The sequence below is a fragment of the Talpa europaea genome (assembly GCF_964194135.1).
Source record: "Talpa europaea genome assembly, chromosome: 8".
Lineage (NCBI taxonomy): Eukaryota > Metazoa > Chordata > Mammalia > Eulipotyphla > Talpidae > Talpa > Talpa europaea.
The window spans coordinates 107,403,775-107,427,294 of NC_140075.1; the positions used below are offsets into that span (position 1 = coordinate 107,403,775).

General features: G+C 38.4%; 1 protein-coding gene across 1 annotated transcript in view; it reads right to left on the bottom strand.

Moving 5' to 3' along the window:
* TSHR (thyroid stimulating hormone receptor) overlaps positions 1-23,520 on the bottom strand; it is a gene marked incomplete at both ends in the record, with an annotated part of 126,731 nt that overhangs the window by 37,550 nt on the left and 65,661 nt on the right. Inside the window, 3 exons of the mRNA XM_084240791.1 lie at positions 3,694-3,771; positions 7,134-7,208; positions 9,595-9,669. Coding sequence (XP_084096917.1) covers positions 3,694-3,771; positions 7,134-7,208; positions 9,595-9,669 — 228 coding nt within the window. The remainder of the gene's footprint in view (positions 1-3,693; positions 3,772-7,133; positions 7,209-9,594; positions 9,670-23,520) is intronic.

Consider the following 23,520-nt stretch of genomic DNA (forward strand, 5'->3'; position numbering starts at 1 on the left):
AATACTTAAAAATGAGGCCTCCCCGGTGGTGCAAGAGGCTAAGGCACAACTGATGAAGCTATCCACAGCCACTGTAGCACAAATTCGATCCTCAGCCAGGGAGCTGACCCACATGGTGCAGCAGACCTCTCTTGCTGCTCCCCTCAGCAGTGTATTTCAGTCAATCCACCTGTTCTGTTCCCCACTCTGTCTCTGGTGAATCATCTCTCCCTGTAACACCTCTGGCCTGTACCCTGGTTCTTGTGTGCATAAATAAATAAATCTTAAAAAAAAACCTTTAAAATGTTCCACATCTACTCAAAAATAGAGATTTTCGTAATAGTTAACACAATGTCAGCAAAGGAGGAATAATTGCAGTTTCTTATAAGATGAGCACATTTGTTGGAGTGACAGGTTTTATATTTTTCCAATTAAAACATCATTTCACATTTGTATTTTAGCCACAGTTTTGCCCTCAGGTTTTGTCAGAGATTAAATGCTTCAAGGTGTGGGCTGAATTAAAGTGATCCTCATGGATGAATCTGAAAAAGTAGATGGATGGTGCCTTTTTGTGGAAATTTTAAAGTTGTATCTTATTCTTTTTTTCCCCTTGCAACTAATTAATTCATACAATGATTCCAGGGGCTGGGCAGAAGTATTATCACTTCTCTTTCCTACCGAATGTATTGAGACATGGAGGTGACCTGCCAAAACCACATTACTGCAGAACTGTTGGGAACAGGACTCCTCACTAGAAATGTAAATCTTCCCACCCACCAAACGCACACACCCTTCCTGAGGGAGAAGAAGCCCCAGCCTGGGGAGTTCTGGGCCACATGGAGATGCCTGGGCTTGGCTGGGGCTACTGGTATGAGATAAGAGAAGGCAGCCGTGACCACACTGAGGCACAGCCAGTGGCAGTTGTAGGGAACTTTCTTTTTTTTTTTTTTTAAAGATTTATTTTTATTTATTTATACAAGCACTGGGTACAGTCAGAAGCGTGGGAGGGTGAGAGAATTCACCAGAGCCAGAGTGGGGAGCAGAGCAGGCAGAAGGACCGAAGTACACTGCTGAGGGGAGCAGCAGGCGGCAGGAGAGGTCTGCGCGCCATGTGGGACCCTCCTCCTGTGGCCGGGGAGCAGCCGGGGATTGAACCGGCGCTGCAGAGGCTGCGGGCAGCTTCGCAACCCAGCGCTCAACCGCTGTGCCACCGGGGAGGCCCGGGAACTTTCAAAAGTACTGTATTCCACTACCTGTGGCCCCTGTTATAGGAATAGCACAGTAAGAAGCACACAAGAAACTCCAAATTTAGAGTTAGACTTGGCTCCGGGACCTCATAGCAGGTGCTCCTGAGAATTTCTCAGTCTCCATTATCCCCAGTTTTCTTATCTGTAAAAATGTGATAAGACCTTCATGATAAGGTTGTTGGGAAGCTCAAATCACTATGTGTTTCCCACAGTGAAGGACACTTTTATGAAATGACCATATTAAAAAGAGTAACCTGAAAAACTGGATTTATCTTGTGTAGTTCTGAAGAACAGAGAAGTAAACGTTATTTCTTTGTCCTTATTTTGTTTTAAGTACTAACACAAGGGTTTAGTTCCAGCTATGAAGGTGGGTTGTGTGTGGGCTCAGTGCCCAGGGGAGCCAGGCACAGAACTGAGAAAGCTCTCATGGATAAGTTTTATCTCAACTAGAGTTCTTTTATGAAGATCTGAGAATTTTACATTGAGTATTTCTATTTTCCCAAACTTTTGGAAAAATCCTTGACATTACAAATGTTTTTTGTTGCAGTCCCACTTCAGAGCTTAAATAAAACTCTTAAGGGTCAAGTAGGCCTTGAAAAATGAAAGTAGTGAAGAAAGAAAAAAAAATGGAGTGCAAACCCTTATGGAAACTCAATCCTCCCAGGAATATAGGTACAAACTGCTGTTGGACACATATTATTTCAAGTTGATAGTTTTTTGGGCCTGAGCTTCAAAGAAGAAAGGACTTTTTGCAGGAACACAGAACCAGCCATTTGAAAAGCTCATGGTGATCCCAGGCCATCCCCGCCGGCAGACTTGAGGAAATAGGAGGTTCTCTTATTCAAGCGTCTACCAGATACCTCTTGAACCCCTGCCAGGACTGAGTGGGCTGCTGGAAAATGAGGTCCTCAGAAAAAAATGCCAAGAGTTGAAAGTAACATTCTGTAAAGAAAAAAATCAGGAGTTTCTGCACCATGAGTGCTAAATAGCACAGTGGCAACCTTTACCAATGAAGAAAATGAACTAGGTTTGGGGCTGAACAGGCTAAGACCAGGTCTTTGTTTTGTCAAGTGAACTGGTGGCCGAGCAGGAATCTTGTCTTTTCAAGAGAGCTCTTGAAACCAGGCTCCCCTGGCATAAGCTGGGTGCAGGATCAGCGTTTCCTGGCACCGAGCAGCGGGGTGTACAGGCTTTTCTGGGGCCTGGCTCTGCCTCAGTCCACCGCCTGCAGTTGCTCCCCCTCCCATGGTCCCAGCACGTGCAGGCAGGGAAAGCAGCAGCTGCTGGTGGGTGTTTTACTGCCCACTGCACCCTGTGTGAGGGACCCCGGTGGGCTCCCTGGCAGACCCAGGCAGCGCTGAAGTTGTGGCAATGGCAGGAGTTTCCTGCGCACCACCTTAGCAGGCTTCCTGTGGACAGTCTCTCCCCTGTGCAGCTGGATCTGAGCACAAGGGCCGCAGGGACTCCAGTGGAATCTTCCTCTTGAGCCGCAGCGCCTTGTTTCCCCACCTGCTGTCCCCAGTACGAGTGGCCCTCCTGGGGCTCTGGTGGCCAGGCCCAAAATGGAAGCTTGGAACAGTTTCACTAGGGAATCATTTAATCAGGGTTGCAGGCTGAGGACTGCCAGAGAAACGGAGCTGGGGTGAAAATCAAGGCAAAAACCCCACCAGACATGTTTTTAGGCAGTGGTACTGAAAATGCAGAGGAGGCATCCTTTGGATGTAATCCCAATGCTGCTTTGTAACTAATTCAGCGAGAGGGGAATTCTCTACCAGTTGGGATAACTTATCTAGCAGATCTTCTCTGCTAGAACTTTTTGTGAATCTTCCTGATAAAGCCTCTAATTTTGAACATCTGAAGAACAGAATCCATTCACACTCTGGGAGGAGGATAATGTATAGTTTGTGATGACAGAGTTGAAGTGTGAATACAGAGTTTGAACAATCTTTAATGGCCCCATTATCTAACTCAGTGACCTCAGTAATGTCATTTCAATTTACTTTAAGTTCTGTTTCTGTACCATGGGATACTGAAATACAGAATATTGTATCATGAGGCCTGTAGGCCATACCTGGTCCACTGCCTGTTTTTATAAATGAAATTTTGTTGGGATATAGCCATGCTCTTTTGTTTATGCATTGTGCATGAACAATGGCTGATTTTGCCTCACATCGGCAGATTTGTACAGTTGCCATAAAGGCCTTGAGGTTGGTAAAACCTAACTGGCCCTTTACCCACTGAGTGTGCTGACCACTTCTATAAGGGAATACTCTTGTTCCCTAAAGCATCTTGTCACCTGTAGAACACCATTCCATAAGGAAACAAGGCAACACTATTATCTACGTGCAACCCTTTATAGATTATAACATAGACTCCAAGGTAGTATGGTTCTCGTATGGCCTGAAAATATGACAATGGTCAAAATAAAAATTCAGTTGTTGGGAGGAGTGGCCTTGGCAATACTCACAGTGTCAAGGTTTCATTGCACAGTCCCTGGAAAGCATTTGCAGGGATTGAAGTCATATAAGGGTTGTCTGTAATTTCACTGCAAGAGAGAGACAAAAACACTTGGTGAAAAAAATGCTGTCCCCACAAAGCTGGGTTCTTATTGCACAGACACACTTAAATAAGTAACTGGACACAATTCACTTTAATTGTATTTCTTTTTATGTTTCTTTGACCCTTCTGAGACTGTAGGAACAGAGAGGTTCAATAAGGTATCTGAGATAGACACGCAATACAAGCTCCAAATGTGCAGTAGTCACGGAAGTTTTGGGTGTGGGTCAAGGCCCCTGACTTAAGCCCCATCTTCAAGGTGAGCAGGTGTATCTCAGAGACTTCTGAATCTGCAATAAACATTTTGTCCATAGTCCTTAGGTTTTCTAAGGGTATGGAGCCTTTAAGGAGGGTTGGGAGAATAGGCTCTATTTCATTCCATGAATATTACTAAAATGTCTTCCATTCACAAAACTGCCAGGCAGGAGCTCCTGTGGATCATTTCTAAGCCAGTCTAGTTCCCACACAATGCCATATTTTGAACTGAGCTTTCTGTAGCAAAGAATGTGGTCACTATTTTTCTTACCCCAAACTCAAGAGTTTGGATCCTGTCACTCTACACTCTTTCTGACTCTAGTGAAAACTCAACTTGTAACCCCATATTATGCATATGGTCCTTCACCTCTCTCCATCAGGTAAGATAACTCACCATGCCTTTGGGTTTGGAGAGAGCATGCGGATACAAATGAGAGTTACAGGAAGCAGCGCACTAGTGACTGCCTCTTGGGCTACTGCTTAGACAAAATCATTTAGTTTTTTTATTCTTTCATTTCTTCATTTGTAACATGGAAAAATGGTAACTTATGTGCTTTTTTTAAAAAAAAGATTTATTTTATTTTTATGCATACAAGAGCTGGGGTACAGGCCAGAGGTGCAGGGTAGGGGGAGGTGAGAGGATTTCCCAGAGACAGAGTGGGGAACAGAACAGGCAGATCTACCGAAATACACTGCTGAGGGGAGCAGCGGGAGAGAAAGGAGAGGTCTGCTGCGCCATGTGGGTTGCTCCCTGGCCGGGGATCGAACTTGAGCTGCAGTGTCTGTGGTTAGCTTCATAGATTGCATCTTAATCTCTTGCGCCATCAGGGAGGCCCCTGTGCTTTATAAGATGATTGAGAGGAGCAAATGTGATAATGCATGGGAAAGCATTTGAGTGTGTGAGTCCCTTATCACTGTAGGTGCTGCTCCCCTGCAGAATGTTAAGAGCCCTGTAGTGAATTCTTGGGCAAAGCATGTGAATCTTTTGGCAAAGTAAAGCATCACTCCCTAACATATATTTCATATGTGTTCTGAATTGTCTTAAAATAATGTAAAAAGAATCACGCTACAGAATACACTTCAGTAGAGAGAGAATTAATAGAGAGGTGAACCCTCAATCTAGAGATTTGGGGAACAGTCTGTTTATTGTTAATTAGCCAGATGAACTTGGATAAATAATTTAACCTCTTCATGCTCCAGGGTCCTCATTTATCTTACAGAATAATGGTCCTTGCATTCCCCACTTTATAGAGTTGTTTTGAAAAACAGATGAGATAATGAATGTGAAAGTACTCTGAAGAACATGCAAGCACAGAAGATATAAGGGCTCTTTATTATTACAAAGCAGGGGAGAGATTTATGAAAAGCTGAGGTGGTCTGGTCAGGAGTGGGGAGAAAGGAGGAATTCAAGGAATGTTTTGTTTTGGAATGGTTGGGTTCTTTGCATGTCTTTCTGAAAAAAAAAAAAAATCAAAGCACACAGAAAAGGAAGGCACAGAGAGTTACTCTCCTGCAGGTAATCACCGCCTATTACAGAGGTGCTCTAGCCACTTAGCTCCTCTGATTGCAGTCATGGTGGGCAGAGTGGGAGGAAGGCTGCAAAAAGGGCTTTGTGCTTTGCTAGAGCAAGAGCTAAGGATCAAGTGACTCTGGAAAATGATGTTCCTCTCTCCCATCTCTGCCTTTTTCTGTGACAACTTCAAGTACCAGTTGTCTCAAACTCATTTTCCTCTCGAACCATTTTCCTCTCCAGCCTTCTTTTGCCCTTCAACCCACAAGTTCCAAATAAATCTCCCCACACCTCATGATTGTTTTATTTTTTTAATTCCCTTCCTAAGAATTGCTGATTGGATTCCCTCTACGCCTGAAAAACGGATCCATTTCATTAGAAATACTAGTGAGACCAGTCATTTGTGTGGGGTTGGATTGGGGTGCAGTGGGGGTTCTTGACAAGTAACAAAAACAACTGAGTGACTATTTTAACCTTCCCTAGATATTATGGCGTTGGGTAACCAGAGACTATTGCTGCTCAAATCCCCGGAGAGGGCGAAACTTTTTGATTGGATGGCCTTTATTTTCCGCTAATTACTTAAGATGACAATTATTTTATTATTTGGAAACAGCTAAATTAAAGACATTAAATTTCAATTCTGAGCAGGCATATGTAACAGTTGCAGAAATTGAGAAATTTCCTTTGGGGGAAAAAATAAAGTATTATCCTTATCATTGAATTTTCCTTCTATTTAATCATTCCCATCAGCAAATAAACTTCTTTCATTAAAAAAACAAACAACAGACCTTTTCTCTTGATCCAATATCTTTCAACTATGAAGATGATTTATTTTTTATTAATTCATTAATTTATTTATATATATTTTACATAATTGTTCATTTTTTTTGGTACAATGTTTGCTTTCTCCTCTCAGATGTAGTCCCCGTGAAATTCCCACCACCAATTCACTGTGCACCATCACCATAGTCCCTTGTGCTCCTTCCTCCCCTGTTTTGCTCCCTCTCTCTGCCCTTCCCCTGCAGAAAGTCTCTAATTTATAGCTGCCTGTTACTTTTGTTTTTAATTTATTATTGTTATTATTTATTTTTCCTGATCCCTTATTTGATTCCCCTACATTCCTCCTATAAGTGAAACCATCTAATATTTTTCTTTTTCTTTCTGGCTTTTTCACTGAGCATAATCCCTTCCAGCTCCATCCACGTTGCTGCAAAATGGCATGAGTTTACCTTTTTGATGGCTGAATTTGATCCCATTTTGTTCCTTTTTAATAGTGAAACCTCTCAAAAGCATTTGTTATGGTCACACTTTCTAATGTTCATCCTCTGATTCTCTCTTGAGCCTACTTCTACCAGACTTCTCAATCTCCAGTCCTCCACTGGAACAGTTCTGTTAGAATCATTAATGTGCCATATTACTAAACTCAGTTCTTTCATGACTCCATCCATTAGTGCATTTGGCAGAGCTAATCACTATTTTCTCCTTGAGATAATTGCTTCACTTGACTTTAACTGACCCCCATGATTACCACTGGTTCTTGTCATTGACAAATAAAATATTGCAAACATTGCATGGTGTATACTTACAGTATAAAGAATACATCAGTGGAATAAACTTTAGTTAGATCAGGGAATACTCTAAGTCCAGTGTTGAAAATGCCACTAAAGCACACAAAAAAGAAGAAAAAGAACAAAAATTAGGTACAAAATCAATGCAGAGAATGTAGAATAAAGTAATGCTGAAAACATGGGTTCTGAAGTCAGACAAGTCAAACCTTAATTCCTTCACTTAATAGCTGAGTGGCCATGGTCAAATTCTAACCCTTGGGTGAGGTGATATTCCCTCAAACAAAAGAATCTAGTCCAGTCCACCACTGTCAACACACTTTTCCTACTTAGAGGTCTGGGGATAGTTTAAACGACATGGGGTTCAGGTTTCTTTCTCTGTGTGTGATATTGTTGTTTTAATTGGAGGACATTATATGTGTGTTGGAGAAATGGAGAATGGGTAAGAAAGACAATATATAATCATCCGACTCTAAGTCAGGCTTCCTCTTTAAAACTCTATATTGTATTCATCATTTCACCAAGAATGGTTTTCCTGGGGCAGTGTTGTAGGAGTCCATGTCAGCAATACCATTTAAAAGATATGTCCAGACCAGGATGGTAATCAGTGAAGGACAACATCTTCACTTTCTGAAGTTTGTGTCATCAGGGCGAGATGTTGAGATTAAAAGACATGCATAAAGTAGCATGAATGCAAAAACTCCCAGGCTCCTGGTGCCTCTCAGATTTAATTGGTTTAACATTTGGTGCACTTCCTACAATGTAGGTGGTGAAAGCAGAGATTTTTTTTTTTTGAGCATTTTGGCATGGCATTAGACCTACTCGTAAAACTGTCAAGAATGTCTTCCAGTAGAGAAAACTCCAGTTCCATTGATGTATCATCTAGGGCAAATTCAGGCTTGACTCCTTTAAGAGGAGAAGACACAAGGTTTGAAGAGGAAGCCAGGAGTCAGAAAGAGCAAATGAGAAGTTCCAGATTACAAAGGAGAGAGGTGAGATTCTTCAAAGGTACATTTGAAGAACAGTAAACAAACTAGTTCAAATGTAATAAGTGTTCATGTGAAAGAGTGGGTTGGGGGTTTTTTGGAAAGGTCCAAGGGTTAAGTGGGGGCCATATAGGAAAGGGCTGGAAATTCTATTATTAGGGACAAGGACCTCTATGTTCTTTAAAACCACAAACAAGTTCATCTCATTTTTGATGTCAAACAACATTTACCTCTCATTTGTCACCTTCAGTATTCTCCTGTAGGAGAGGAACTTTTCAATTTCATATGCAATAAATCCCCCAAGTTGATTGTAAGCTTCTTGAAGATAAGGACAATGCTTTAAAATCCCATGTGTTCTACACAGGGTCTTGCACATAGTAGGAGATCATTATTTCAGAGTCACTGATTTATTGAAACTCAAAAGTCCATAAGGGAGTGACTGATCGCTGGTCCCATAAGTTTTCACTGATCTCCAGATAGCCCTTCAGTCACAGATTCAATCAATATCCTTCTCCACTCCTGACATCTCCCATCCCCCATACTTCAATATAAAAATAAATAAATATTGTGATTCCATATCTTTATAATACTATTCCATTCACCATTATTTATTTTCTATCCCTTCCTTCTCTTCCAGGATAACTTCTAGTCATCATTACAGATTTATTCCATAACACATATATGAAATATCTACTTTTATTTAAAAACCTTTTAAATAAAATATATATGAACTAAATAAAATATAAATGAATAAATATATATGAACTAATATATTAATACTGCTTATTTCAGGGTGTTGGAATGAAAATGCATTTTTTTTTGTTTTTCTTAATAATGAAGGCTCTTGTTCTCTAATTTTTGAAAATGTATCTAAGTAGATTAGAAGGGAATAAAGGTAGGGTTCTTTCAGCTGGTGCTTAGAAGATCTGAGTCCATACACACATATCCACCAAACACAGGTATAACGAGCACTTTCTCTGTGCTGAGCAACAAAGATGCAGAGAACAAAGCTGGTCCCTGCTCTCATAAAGGTAATCAGTTAGTTCATTGGGTGTCACCAAAGCAAAGGACCGTCCCTTCCATGTTTGTCCCTTTAGCCTCCAAGAGATTGGATTTTATTCTTCATGGCCTTTTTTTCCTTTGTAACAATTACTCCGATTGTTGCAATACCTATTTCAATCAAATTGACCAGTGGACACTCAATGTTTTGTAGTTTGTTTACTCCATTTAAAGACTAGACAGACACGATGGCATTTCCTCACTCATGTCTTTTGGAGCAGGTCTCTGGTAGAGCACTATGTGCTGACCCTTGAATGGGGTTTTCAAATGTGCCTCATTTCACTTGATACCTTGCTGCAGGTAGGGGTGGGTGTGAGGGAGTCAATCACAGGATATGACTTGTCCCACTGCCATACTCTCTAGAACAATCCTGGCAGGTAGCATTATAATTCTCTTTTACATAAGAAGGTTAGGACGGGAGAATGGTTAATACTCACAGGAACTTCAGAAGGGGGAGCTCTTTCAGGGCACCAGGTTCTATGTAAGTTAAGCTTCTAGTATTCCGAATCTCTCTGTGAAAATTACAATGAACACATTCACCACAATACATCCATTTCTTTTCTTATCAAAGGTAAGACAACATAAATCGGATCTCATAAATGTTCATGAGAATTTGTGGCTGAACTTTTTCCAAATCATAGTTTTAAAACCTTTTCTTATTCCTTTTAGATTTAAAAGAAAACCCCCTCCAGTGGTTTGCTGAGGACAGATCTTTATTATGAGCAACAGCAAACATCCTGGCTGTAGACTGGGAAGCTGAGTGGATTAATGATGGATAATAAGCATAATAAGATTCCTCTGCCCATTGCATTTTCAGATGTAGTGGATGTAGTGAATCTTAAGAGTTCACTTGGGTTTATTTTCCAAGGTCAGTAATTTAAGACTCTAGCATGTATTTTTTTAAATATACATTCTTATCAAAATATGCAATTAACATTAATGAAATTAGAAAGTGGCTCTGTTAAAAATAGACTCTCTTGGTAAACTTAAGTGTATTAAACATATATAGATTGGTTTAAAGTTTATTTTAAATTTTATTTTTAAGTAATATCAATTATAATACAAGTCTCAACAATACAGTTGTTGAGAATCAACACGTGTACATACTATTATGAGATCACCACTAAAAGTCTAAATCTGTCCTTCCACACTAGTATGCCCTTTTTCCTTCTCTTCTAGTAACCATTAATTGATCTCATAGTCCATAAGTATTTTTGTTTTATTTAGTTAATCTGTTTGTTTTCTCTATCAACCACATATGAATGAAATCACAATGTTTTTCTTTTTCTGTCTGGTTTATTTCACTAAGCATAATTTCCTCTAGGTCCATCCATGTTGTTGAGAATGGCAGGATTTCATTTTCTAAAAATAGCTGAATAGTATTCTGTTGTCTATATACATCACCTCTTCTTTATGTACCCATCCATCGATGGGCACTTAGGTTATTTCCAGTTCTTGCCTATCGTAAATAGTGCTGCGGTAAAAGTGGGGGTGTCTACAGCTCTTCAAATTTATGGTTTTATACTTCTTGGGTAAATATCAAGAAGTGGGCAACTGGATGATATGGAATTTGTTTTTAATTTTTGAGGACTGTCCACATTGCTTTCCTTAATGGCTACATCAATTTACAGTCCCCCAAACACAGTGGATTCCCTTCTTTCTACCTCCTTGCCCACACTTGTTTCTCTTCTTTTGGATGCCAGCCATTCTCACAGGTGTGAGGTGATATCTTTTTTTTTTTTTTTTTTAAGATTTGTTTATTTATTTATACAAGCACTGGGTACAGTCAGAAGCGCGGGAGGGTGAGAGAATTCACCAGAGCCAGAGCGGGGAGCAGAGCAGGCAGAAGGACCGAAGTACACTGCTGAGGGGAGCAGCGGGCGGCAGGAGAGGTCTGCGCGCCATGTGGGACCCTCCTCTGGTGGCCTGGGAGCAGCCGGGGATCGAACCGGCGCTGCAGAGGCTGCGGGCAGCTTCGCAACCCAGCGCTCAACCGCTGCGCCACCGGGGAGGCCCAGTGAGGTGATATCTTATTGGTATTTTGGTTTGCATTTCCTGATGATAAGAGTATGAACATCTTTTCATGAACCTATTTGCCATCCGTATGTCTTTCATGAACCTATTTGCCATCCCAATAGAAGTATCTGTTCGGATTCTCTGGGAATTTTTTAAAACAATTTGTTCATATTTTTTATTGTTCGTTTTTTTAAAAGGCTAATTTTATTTATTTATTTATGCATACAAGAACGGGGGTGTAGGCCAGAGGTGTGGAGGGTGAGAGGATTCACCAGAGACAGAGTGGGGAGCAAAACAGGCAGATTGACTGAAATACACTGCAGAGGGGAGCAGAGGGCGAGTCAGGAGAGATCTGCTGTGCCACGTGGGTCAGCTTTCTGGCCAGGGATTGAACTCAGACTACAGTGGCTGCTAAGACTTTAACCCCTGCTCCACCAGGGAGGCCCCATTGTTCACTTTTCTTAATTTTTTGAATATTTTGGATTTTAACCCCTTTTCAGACGTATTATATGCAAATATCTTCTACCATTCAGTAGAATGTTCTTGTTTTTATTTCTTTCTCTGAAGAAGCTTTTAATTTGACATAAGCCCATTGGTTTATTTTTGCTTTTGTTTCCCTTGCCATTGGAGTTGACACATCTCTAAGGCTGATGTCATGTATAGTGTATGGTCCGTGTTTTCTTTCATGTATTTTAGAGTTTCTAGTCTTTAATCCATTTTGAGGTAGTTTTTGTGTATGACGTCTAATAGTGGTTTTGTTTCATTATTTTGCATATAATGGTCCAGGTTTCTCAAGACTATATAAAAAGGCTCTCCTTTACCCATTGCATGTTCTTGGTTCCTTCGTCATAAATTAGTTAACCATATGTGTTTTCATTTCTTAGCTCTCAATTCTATTCTATTAATTTTATGTCTATTTTTATTCCAATACCAACCTGTTTTAATTACTATCACTTTGTAGCATAGTGTGAAGTCTAGGAGGGTGATACCGCCACATTTTTTCCCCAACAGAAGCATTTTTTGTTATGCAGTGTCTTCTGATGTTTGAAAAACATTTCATTGTTTCATTGGGGTTCTCACTCTTAGTGGTGGATGATAAACTTGCCAGAGCTTTCCATGTGGGAAGCAGGGTTCCAATTACTGCCAGAAGTAATCAAATATTAGCTAGGAGAGTTTATAAATTGAATATGATTTGTAGTCTGAAAAATTGCTATGTAAGAGACTATCATTTAAAAACTTAAAAAAATTGTATTAACATTTTGGTTATTGAAGTAATATTGGTTTATAATGTTACATAGGCTTCAGGTGCACACCATAATGAATCAACATCTGTATACACTGCATTATGTTCGCCACCAAAAGTCTAGTTTCCAGCCTTCTCCACATAATTGACCCCTTTTACCTGACTTACTCTCCCTTCCCTTCTGCTGTTTTATTATTAATCTGTTTTTGTTTGGTTTGGTCATTAATTTTGTTTCCTTAACTTCTGCATTAGTGAAATCATACAGTGTTTGTTTTTCTCCATCTGACTTATTTCACTTAGCGTAATACCATATAGGTTTATCCATGTTGTTTTCACAGAGTTAGAAAAGACACACTGGCTGCAGTGGAAGTTTCTACCACTTCCAGCTGTGTGACTGAGCTTTGGGGTGTGTGTGTGTGTGTGTGTGTAAAAGGAGGGTATGAACTGACTTTAGAGAGCTGTCAATGACTTAGTAGGCTAATAAATCTAAAACTTTAAGAACTATGCCTCGCAGATAGTAGGGGAAAGATGAATGTTAGCTATTAATAAGGAGGATGGAGATTGTAAAGAGGCCACTGGATTTTCAATCAGGTTGGCAATGTATGTTGAGAGCAGTTTCAATGCAGAAGTGCGTGGAAGTGTGGCTGTAGGTGAATGAGATAGACCATATAGGTCTATCCATGTTGTTTTCACAGCTGAGTAGTATTCCATTGTGTTTAAGTTCCACATCTTCTTTATGCAATCACTTGCCACTGGCACTTACATTGTTTCCAACTCATAGGAGGTTATCATCGAACAAGCAGACCTGAGTCGTGACCCAAGAGAATGTCACAATGATATGTAGTGCTGCCCAACTGAATTAGCTTTAGAGGTCAAGAAGGAAAGGGTAATGAAACACTGATATTGGCTGCAGCTGATTAAGAGACTGTACTATACATGGGGTGTGAGAGAAGGGAGAGGTAGGAGGGGTTATATGGAGAGGAGAGAGACACAAAAGAAGAGGTGGGTGGTGGTCATGAGGGATTAGGAGTTGGAAAATGAGGAAGAAATTGAATTAATCAAAGGATACAAAATGCCATTATAAAATTAAACAATTCAGGAGAGCTAACCTAAAGCATAGTGATTATATCTAATACTGTACTATATATCTGAAAGTTACTGAGCGTATAGATCTTGTTCTCACTACAAAAAAAGAAATGGTAATTTTGTGATGGGATGAAAATATTTGCTAATACTATTACTATGGTAATTATTTTGCACTACGTAAGCTGTATCAAATGAACACATGGTACAGCTACACTTACAAAATGTTTTATGTCAGTTATATTTTGAAAAATCTGAAAAAAATAACTAAAGCAAAGAGACTGGGTGTGGGCTGGTAGTGGTTTAGCCTAATGCGGACAGTAATTGTCAGAAATGAAAGCAGTTGATACAACCTTTTCAGAGAGAGCAAGGTGGGGTAGAGATAAGTGCCAGAGAGTCTCTGATGAGAAGAATGGAAATCTGAATGAGTTTCAAGCATGCCTGGGAGTATGATTTGAATCACACAATTTTGAGTAAAGCAGTTATGGTCCACGTGTGCAGGGAGTTAGCTATGATGTGAGGAATATGCTTGGAGGAAGCTGGGTATGTTGAGAAAGAAACCTGTTTGTAATTGCAGCACAATAGTCAGGAACAGAGATGTCCTCCAGAGAGACTAAGAGCTGAGATGGCAGGACCAAAGGTTGATATTCAGTGTTTAATGCATTTTTTATTAATGTAGCTTTATTATTAATTATTTTTATTAATGCAGCTTTATTATTTAAAAAAGTAGATCATAAAAAATGCTAGGTGTTAATTCAAGGAGACTTTATACATGCTCAGATTCTTGAAGCAGACTGAAAAAAATTATCAGCAGATTTTCCACTAGAAATAGAACATTATGAAAGAAAATTTCCAAATTGCTTAGAAGATGCATTCAGCTCCTCTCATGTTTTAATGATTGGGGCTAAGACTGATGTGCCTAATACTTCCAGTTAATCCACTTGATTAATTTAGTGAATGAGCAGAATTGTCTTATCACATTTTACCATAAATAATGTATTTTATCTACCCAGTTGTAAAATTTTTATTTACTTGTAATAAAAAAAAACACATACAAGTAAAAACATCATTCTGAGGGCAATATAATTTTGAACTAGGTCTGCTTTTAACTAAAGAGGTATTATGGTTTTGCTTTCATTTTGGAAGCAGGTGTCTTTTGTTTCAAAAGATTTATTTATTTATGCATACAAGAACTGGGGTATAGGCCAGAGGTGTGGGGGGTGAGAGGGTTCACCAGAGACAGAGTGGGGAGCAGAACAGACAGCTTGACTGAAATACACTGCAGAGGGGAGCAGCTGGCGAGTCAGGAGAAGTCAGCTTTGCCATGTGGGTAGCTCCCTGGCTGGGCATCAAACTTGTGCTGCAATGGCTGCAGATAGCTTCATAGGTTGCATCTTAACCCCTTGCGCCACCAGGGAGGCCCTGGTTTCAAATGCTGACTCCAAAATTCCTTGAGTTAACCTGGGCAAGAGCCTGGTGAGGGGTGCATTATCATCTTCATTTTACAGAGTGTAAACATAGATTTGCAAAATTAAATGGGACAGTATATGTGAAGCACTGTTACAGCATACTTGCCCAAAAAAGGCATTCAGTAATTGGTAGCTATTAATAATCTGCTATTAATAAGCCATATTAATAGCAACAATGATAAGCAATTAGCTTCTATATAGAGGAAATTAAATAAAAGATGGAATTCCGCAGCATTTCATCATTTTACAGGTATAAAACTTTATTACATGTATGTTTATGGGTCCCAACAGCATCCCAGCTTAAGTTTAAAACCTAGGAAAATGGATTTGCACCTCTCAATAACTTACAAAGAAACCTACCATTCTTAGAGCTTTCTCTCAATGTCTTTTACTCATTGTTAACTGACACATCATTACTACCTCTTCTAGCTCTCTACTGTTGCAATAAGTTACCCCAAACAAAAACTGAGATTGTTATGCTGAATGTTTTTACAGAGGTGCAGGGGCTCCACTTATGCAGTGTCTACATGAAATACACTCTTAATGTAAAGACATAGTTACTGAATTCCATTTTGTGTGTATTATCCATTGTATTGGACTTTTAACTGCTAAATGTCTCAAATTCACCCTTATATCTTTTTTTCCCACTTTTAGAACATTTTTTTATTGAGGTAACATTGATTTACCCATTTTTAAAAAATTCTAAAATAATAGTAACTGCTTAAGAGAATTGTTGCAAGGATTAAGAGTAAATATTGCTGCATTGAGCATTTAACCTATTGGTTGGGATATGGTATGGGTTCAGCTAAGGATGCTAAGCATACGTATGCATGTGTATATATACACACATCTATAAATGTTTGATCAATCAGATTTTTCATCAGTTCAAATTTTGAATGTAATTTTAAAAATGTACAGAATATATGTAATTGTTCTTTGGGGAATTGTTTTAGTTTGATGATTTCTTAGTTGCTTGGTGTGGATAAATCTCATATAAAACACACAACCTTGTGGAAACATTTATTGTCATCAAACATTTGTACTGTTATCACAAATTTTAAGAAGTTCTATAAAATAAAAATAAATAGTTCAATGATAGATTCAAATGAAAGATCAAATTTAGATGTGGGTTAGGGTTAAAGGTATGTGAAGTAATATTAGATTGAAAATAAAAACCAGTTGAATGAACTGGGCAAAGAGAGAAACTTTCTAGACAGCGTTAAAGCATGTGAAGGCCCTGAAATAAGTAATATCTTGTTCTATTTAAAACCCTAAGGAATACAGGTGTGCAGGAATGGAGCAAGATGAGGAGGCAGAGGTGGTCAGCCATCTGCTGAAAACATGGGATAGGAAGTTTATGTTGAATACTTACGATTTTTTCTCAAGAAACATCACTCTGTGGGTGGTGCAGAGAACAAATTAGAGTAGGCCAATGAGCACATGAATTATTGTAGTCCAAGCAAAAGATGATGGTGGCCTGGACAAGGATGGTGGCAGTGGAGAGGAAGAGGATCCTTTTCATATATGTGAGGGTAGTGGAATCAACAGGACATGGTGAGGGTTAGAAGTGGGTGATGAGAAAGGAAGGTATCATGGGTGATACCCCTCGCATAGCTGGGATTTGTTGAGGTCCCATTTACTGACTCAGCAAATAGCAGAGGAGTGATAGATTTTAGGAGAAGACCTAGATTTCAGTTTTGGCTATTGAAGTAGGGAGATACATGTGAGACATCTGAGAGCAGGTGTCCAGTGGATCCACACATAAATGGCCCAACACTAAGAGAGAGGACTTGGCTAGATATATACATTTAAGAGTGATTGAGTAAATCACCTGGGGAGAATGTAGAATGAAGAGAAGAGGATATAGGACTTGTCTTAGAGAACTCCAGTGCTTAGAAATGGAGAAGAAGTTAGCAAAGGAGACGGGAAGACTGACAGCATGTATCACAGAGGTTGAGGGATGAGTGTTCATATAAGAAGGCTATGACCCTGTGGATGGCTCTAAGGTGCAATGGCCACCATTTTAGCACAGTGTTTTCAAATAAATGGGTACCTTTTGTCATTGGAATGTCAGCCCAAGGTTGCTAGGAGAAACAATTTTAGTGTTTATGTTCTACCACCCTGGTTCATATCACAGAATGAAATCTAAATACAAAATTTGAGGCTAAATATAGTGCATTGGCAGGAGGAGGTTGAAAAGGCATTGAGGAATGATTAGAAGTGGGGGTGATGAACTGTGAGTTCCTTTGTAATTCTATTTACCAAATCACATGGCCAAAAAAAGGGGGGGCAGAGGGAGTGCAGCAGAGGAAGGAAACACATTTATGAAACAGAATAACATTATGTCCCTTAACTGCTGATGTTTTTGCTAAATGCTGGCAATATGCATTGACATTTAAAATCAGAATTCCTTAGTTTAGTATCTACCCTTGCAGCAAATCCAACATGGGAAAGCATCATTTACAAAATAAACCAGACGGTTTTCATTCTATGTTCAGAAATTGCAGGAAAGTTTGGTTGATAATACTGTGTGATCTATAGATTAAACAAATCATTCTATATTAACATTCAGTTTCTTGCTTTATAGCCACAAAATAGTGCTCAATTATTTGAGGGAAAGAGGGTAATTTTCCAGCTGTTTCTTTTTACATGAGATACTTTGTTTATTGTTGTTGCTTAACAGGTGATTACAAAATAAATGCATTAAATATTTAAGTGGTATGTGCCTTAAAATATTCACTTGTGCTGATAAAACTACAGATATTAAGGTCAGGAAAATTTGAAGACTATTCAAAGGTCAGGAAAATTTAAGACACACTATTCTTTTATTTTCTAAGATATTAAACTCTTAATATATGCCTAAAGGAAATAGTCTTAAATCCACTTATTTTATTGAGGTAACACTGATTTACATCACCTTATGTTTTAGCAGCAGAGGTCCACCATACTGTGATACCACCAAAGCACCAATAACTTTCCACTGCAGTCCACTGGACCCCCTCTTTCCTTTGTTCCGGTGCCTCCCTCTGAGAGCCAAGGGTTTGTCTTGGTTTGGTGTTGTCTGTTTCTTTACTTTGGTTCATTGTATTCCACGAAGAACTCATTTTGTCATTTTAGTTGTGACTTATAAAAATCCATTTTTTTTACACCTACCTTCTTTTTGCTTTGTTTTTAATGCTTTCCTTTGTTCTAGGATGTTCACAGTTTTGTTCAGAGGGAAAATTGATGTTTGTGAGAGAACTGTTTGTAACTAGAATTGCTATGAAAGAAAGATCGTAACAGAAACAAAAGAGCTGCTTTTGAGAGCTATAGAGTCTAGGTAGAGAGAGCTTCATTAGCGTAGTTGCTTTTATTTTTTTGGTGAGGGGGCAGAGAAGCAAAGTGGTGTAATAAGTGAACATTATATTTAGAGTCAAGAGGTTTGGTTTTACATTTTAGCTATTGTGCTTACTGCTCTGGACCCTCAGTTTTCTTGGGTACTCTACTTTCTTTGACTTTAATTCACTGCTCCTTTATAAATTTCTTGTAAAAATTATAAGTGATGCAGTTTTAAAGAGCTTCTGCACAGCAAAAGAGACAATAACCAAAACAAAGAGAAACCCCACCGACTGGGAGAAAATTTTTGCACCCAACACTAACAACAAAGGACTGATCACAAAAATCTACAAAGAGATAATGAGACTCAACAAAAAACTAAGAAAATAATCCAGTCCAAAACTGGGCAGAAGAGCTAAAAAGAAACTTCCCAAAAGAGGAAATACAAATGGCCACCAGACATATGAAAAAATGTTCAATGTCACTTGCAATCAGGGAAATGCAAATCAAAACTACCATGAGATACCATCTCACAACAGTGAGAATGGCACATATTAAAAAAACTAGCAACAACAAATGTTGGCGAGGTTGTGGAGAGAAAGGAACTCTCCTTCACTGTTGGTGGGAGTGCAAACTGGTCCAACCACTATGGAGAGCTGTGTGGAGATTTCTGGACCTACTAAAGAGAGAGCTTCCATATGATCCAGCAATTCCACTCCTAGGTATTTACCCAAAGGACACAGAAACATCAATTCCAAAGAGCACCCCTATGTTTATAGCAGCACTGTTTACAATAGCTAAGCTTTGGAAACAACCCAAATGCCCAAAAATAGATGACTGGATCAAGAAGATGTGGTACATATACACCATGGAATATCACTTAGCATTCACAAAAGATAAACACATGCAATTTGCAGCAACATGGATGGAGCTAGAAGGGATCATGCTCAACGAAATAAGTCAGAAAGAAAAAGAAAAATACCGGATGGTCTCACTCATAGCAGGAATCTAGAAAGCTTAAATAAGGGACCAGGAAAAAGAATAACTATAAGAAAGTGAAAATCAAAATCAACAAACAACTATGAACCAGAGACACACTTTGGTGGGTGGGAGGGGGGGGAAGGAGGGATTGGGGTCAAAATCAGGAGGTTGTAATTGTATGGGGAATATAAAAACAAATTAAAAAAAGATTATAAGTGATTTATTTTCTACCTTCTTTATTAATATATTTTTTTAAGGTAATGATTTTCTTCTGAGCAAAACTTTATTTTTATTTATTTATTTTAAAGATTTTATTTATTTTTGGTAGAACTGGGTGTAGACCAGAGGTGTGGGGGGAGTGGGTGAAAGGATTCACCAGAGATAGAGTGGGGAGTGGAGCAGGCAGATTTACTGAAAGACATTGCTAAGGGGAGTAGCAGGGGAGACAACAGAGGTCTGTTGTACCAAGTGGGTTAACTCCTTGGCTGGGGATCCAACTCAAACCTTAGTGGTGATATCACTGAGACGTAACCCATAGGCCACCAGGGAGGCCCCTGAGCAAGACTTCAACTGGCTCCCATAGGTGTTGATTTGTTATATAATTAGCTAAAAGTCTTTTTTTTTTTTTTTAAGATTTATTTATTTATACAAGCACTGGGTACAGTCAGAAGTGTGGGAGGGTGAGAGAATTCACCAGAGCCAGAGCAGGGAGCAGAGCAGGCAGAAGGACCGAATTACACTGCTGAGGGGAGCAGAGGTCTGCGCGCCATGTGGGACCCTCACCCAGGGGCCAGGGAGCAGCCGGGGATCGAACCGGCGCTGCAGAGGCTGCGGGCAGCTTCGCAACCCAGCGCTCAACCGCTTTGCTACCGGGGAGGCCCAATTAGCTAAAATTCTTTTCTAATGCCTGCTATGATTTCTTCTGTGCTCTAGAGTTATTTAGAAATGCATGGCTAACTATTCAGAAATGATTTTAATTTTTTTGTGAGTTACTGAGATTTGTTTTCATAAACCTGTATATAGTCAATTTAACTATTCCATGTGTCTTTAAAGAATATGTGCTCTGTGTTTGTTTAACACAATATTTTATGTAAGTCACTAAGGTTATGTAAATCAATAAAGTCAGTAAGTTTTTTAATTATGTCATTTTAAATCTTCTAACCTTATTAATTTCATAGGAATTTTATTATTTGCTTTTTCAGTATTCTTTTCTACCAGACAGAGTTATATTAAAAGAAACACCTTCTATGGCTGTGAACTGTCTTACAGTTGAGCATGGAGTGTTGAGAGACTCTAGATATGCAATTATAGGAATTTAGAGAAGGCAAATTATTGATATAAATAAAAAAAAAGTGGTTGTGAATAAAATGATGGACAAGTCCCAAAAGAAAAGATGCTGCAAAAATAAATTCACATTAAAGGAACTCTTGGGAATATTTTATGACCTTGAAAGAGCAAAAGATTAAATATTGGAAGCTGATACAGACCTAGAAAGAAGTAGGACAATTTGCCAAGACATTGAAATGATGCTCTCCTGTAAGTTATACAACAAAGAGAAAGAGGCATGTACTGTTCAAACTACTCTTGCTGCTTTTCACAAAAACATGAAATATTTTAATTTTAAATATTTCTAATGTTTAAAATCACAGTGTGCTAAATAAATACTAGTTGTACTACTTTTGTTATTTATAACCAACAATAATATTTGGACAAGTTTTTAGAAGTTCCCAAATGACCATATTCTATTTTGTTAAGATCACTCTATAGAATTTCAGCATGCAAACAGTTTTCATTCTTCACTATCATGCAAAATAAGGATTGCCTTATTTTGTCCTCCTAAGACATTTTTTGTTTTGTCTTGTTCAGTCAAGGTTCATTTATATTGACTTTTTCTGTTGCTTTTCATTTCTTCCTGTACCACTATGCTACCATTTAAGATTATTTTGGAAAACAGTCTTAAATTACTGAAAACAATTGCTTTCCCTTTGCATTAAAAACTCCATTTTGTAGTCCCTTTAATAATAGTCAAATTAGAATGACTTCTCTCAATTTTTGTTGTTTTGAAATGTTTATATTTTCAAAGAGCCTTTTTGCTAGGTTGGCAGTTATTTGCTGTTATTTTTCCTGTTTTACTCTTGCATACAGCTTTCAATTGTTTTATGGATTCCATCATTGTTAAAAAGTCATCTGTCAGTCTTATTGTTATTTCTTTGAAAATATTGTGAACTTTTCCCCCTCTGGGTGCTGTTCATGATATTCAATTTGTCTTTGGTATTTAGTACTTTGAGGATGATGTACCTTGATGTGGTTTTCTTTGTATTTATCCTTTAAGGGCTTGTGGTACTTCTTACATTGTGATTTGATGTTTCCTAGGAGTTTTGAAGAATTCTCTTCAAATATTACTTCTCTCCATTCTTTCTTTTGTGATCCAATTAATTATAGGTATGCTAGCCTTTTCACTGTGCCATCTTCTTATTTTCTTTTTCTTTCTATGCTTCAGGCTGGTTATAGTCTTCTGACTTTTCTAGGTAACTGATTAATTTCTGAGCTGTATTTAATTTGTTGTTAAACTCATGCTAAGATTTTACTTCAGTCATTGAATTTTTAAGTTTTAGTTTTCATTTGATTCTATAAAATTTTCCAGGTTAATCTAAAATGTTCTGTCTTGCCTCTCAAAACTTGAATATATTTATTACCATTATTTTAAAGTCTGTTTCTGGGTCTTCTGTGGGTCATTTTCTGTTGTTTTCTTCTCATAATTTTCTCCATATGTTCTTTGTCATGCCTTGTTATTGTCTTAATTGATTCTGAGGCAGGCTTTAGTCTTTGTGAAGATTGATCTATTTCTCAGTATCCCATACTCTCAGAAGGAAGCCCTTTAGGGGCCCTAGCTAAAATCCTAGGGAGTTTAGTAGAAACCAACCTCCTTAGTAAACTTTAGTAACTCCAATTTTTGTTTTGTTTTGTTAGCTATAAAGCTGTCTAAATCTCTGTTCGGTCTTATCAACTTATTCATTATGAGTTTGGGTTTTTTGTTTGATTTAGATTATATATGTATTTGTTTATTTTATATTTTATATATATATATACATATAAACTCTATATAGAATATATCTATATATAATTATATATAAAATTATATATGCATATATGTGTGTGTATATTTAATTTTCCACAATTTGCTTTACCCATCAGTGGACACCAGTTGTTTTGCTGTTGTGGTTATTGTAAATAGTGCTGCAATAAACACATTTATCTTTTAACTCTACTTCTGGGGATTTTTTTGATAAATACTCAGAAGTGGGGTATCTGGATCATATGGGATTTCTAGTTTTAATTTTTAAAGACCTTTCTATACTGTTTTCTATAATGACTATACCAATTTACATTTCTACCAATAGTGCAGGAAGGTAGCCTTCCCACCACTTGTTTCTTTCTGAAAATCACCATTCTAACAATTGTGAGGTGATATCTCATTGTACTTTTGAATTGCATTTCTCAGATGATAGTGATGTTGAGCAAACTTTTCACATACCTGTTGGCCATCTTAATGTCTTCTTTTTTTTTTTTTTAAAGATTTATTTATTTTTATTTATTTATTTATACAGGCACTGGGTACAGTCAGAAGCACGGGAGGGTGAGAGAATTCACCAGAGCCAGAGGGGGAAGCAGAGCAGGCAGAAGGACCAAAGTACACTCCTGAGGGGAGCAGCAGGTGGCAGGAGAGGTCTGCGCGCCATGTGGGGCCCTCCTCCAGTGGCCGGGGAGCAGCCAGGGATCAAACCAGCGCTGCAGAGGCTGCGGGCAGCTTCGCAACCCAGCGCTCAACTGCTGCGCCACCGGGGAGGCCCTTAATGTCTTCTTTGGAAAAATGTCTATTCAGATATTTTTCCCACTTTTAAAATTGTATTTTTTTCTATTAAAGTGTCAGCTTTATATATACAAGATATTAGCCCTTTATCAGAATGATTTTGCAAATGTCTTCTCTTATTGAATAGGTTGTCTTTTGATTTTGTTAGGTTTCCTTTGCTGTTCAGAAGATTTTTTAGTTTGATGTCACACTAGTTTATATTAAAGGCTTTTGCTGCCTTAATTTTTATTATTTCACTAAGAAAATAGAATTAACATTTTTTAATACATGCTTCTTAAAAGAGCATGTGATTATGCATGCAAAGCTTTTTATATCTTATACTAGAGAAATTAAAGAAGAATAATGTTTATGAAATGTATTGACTAATTTTAATATGCTAGGCACT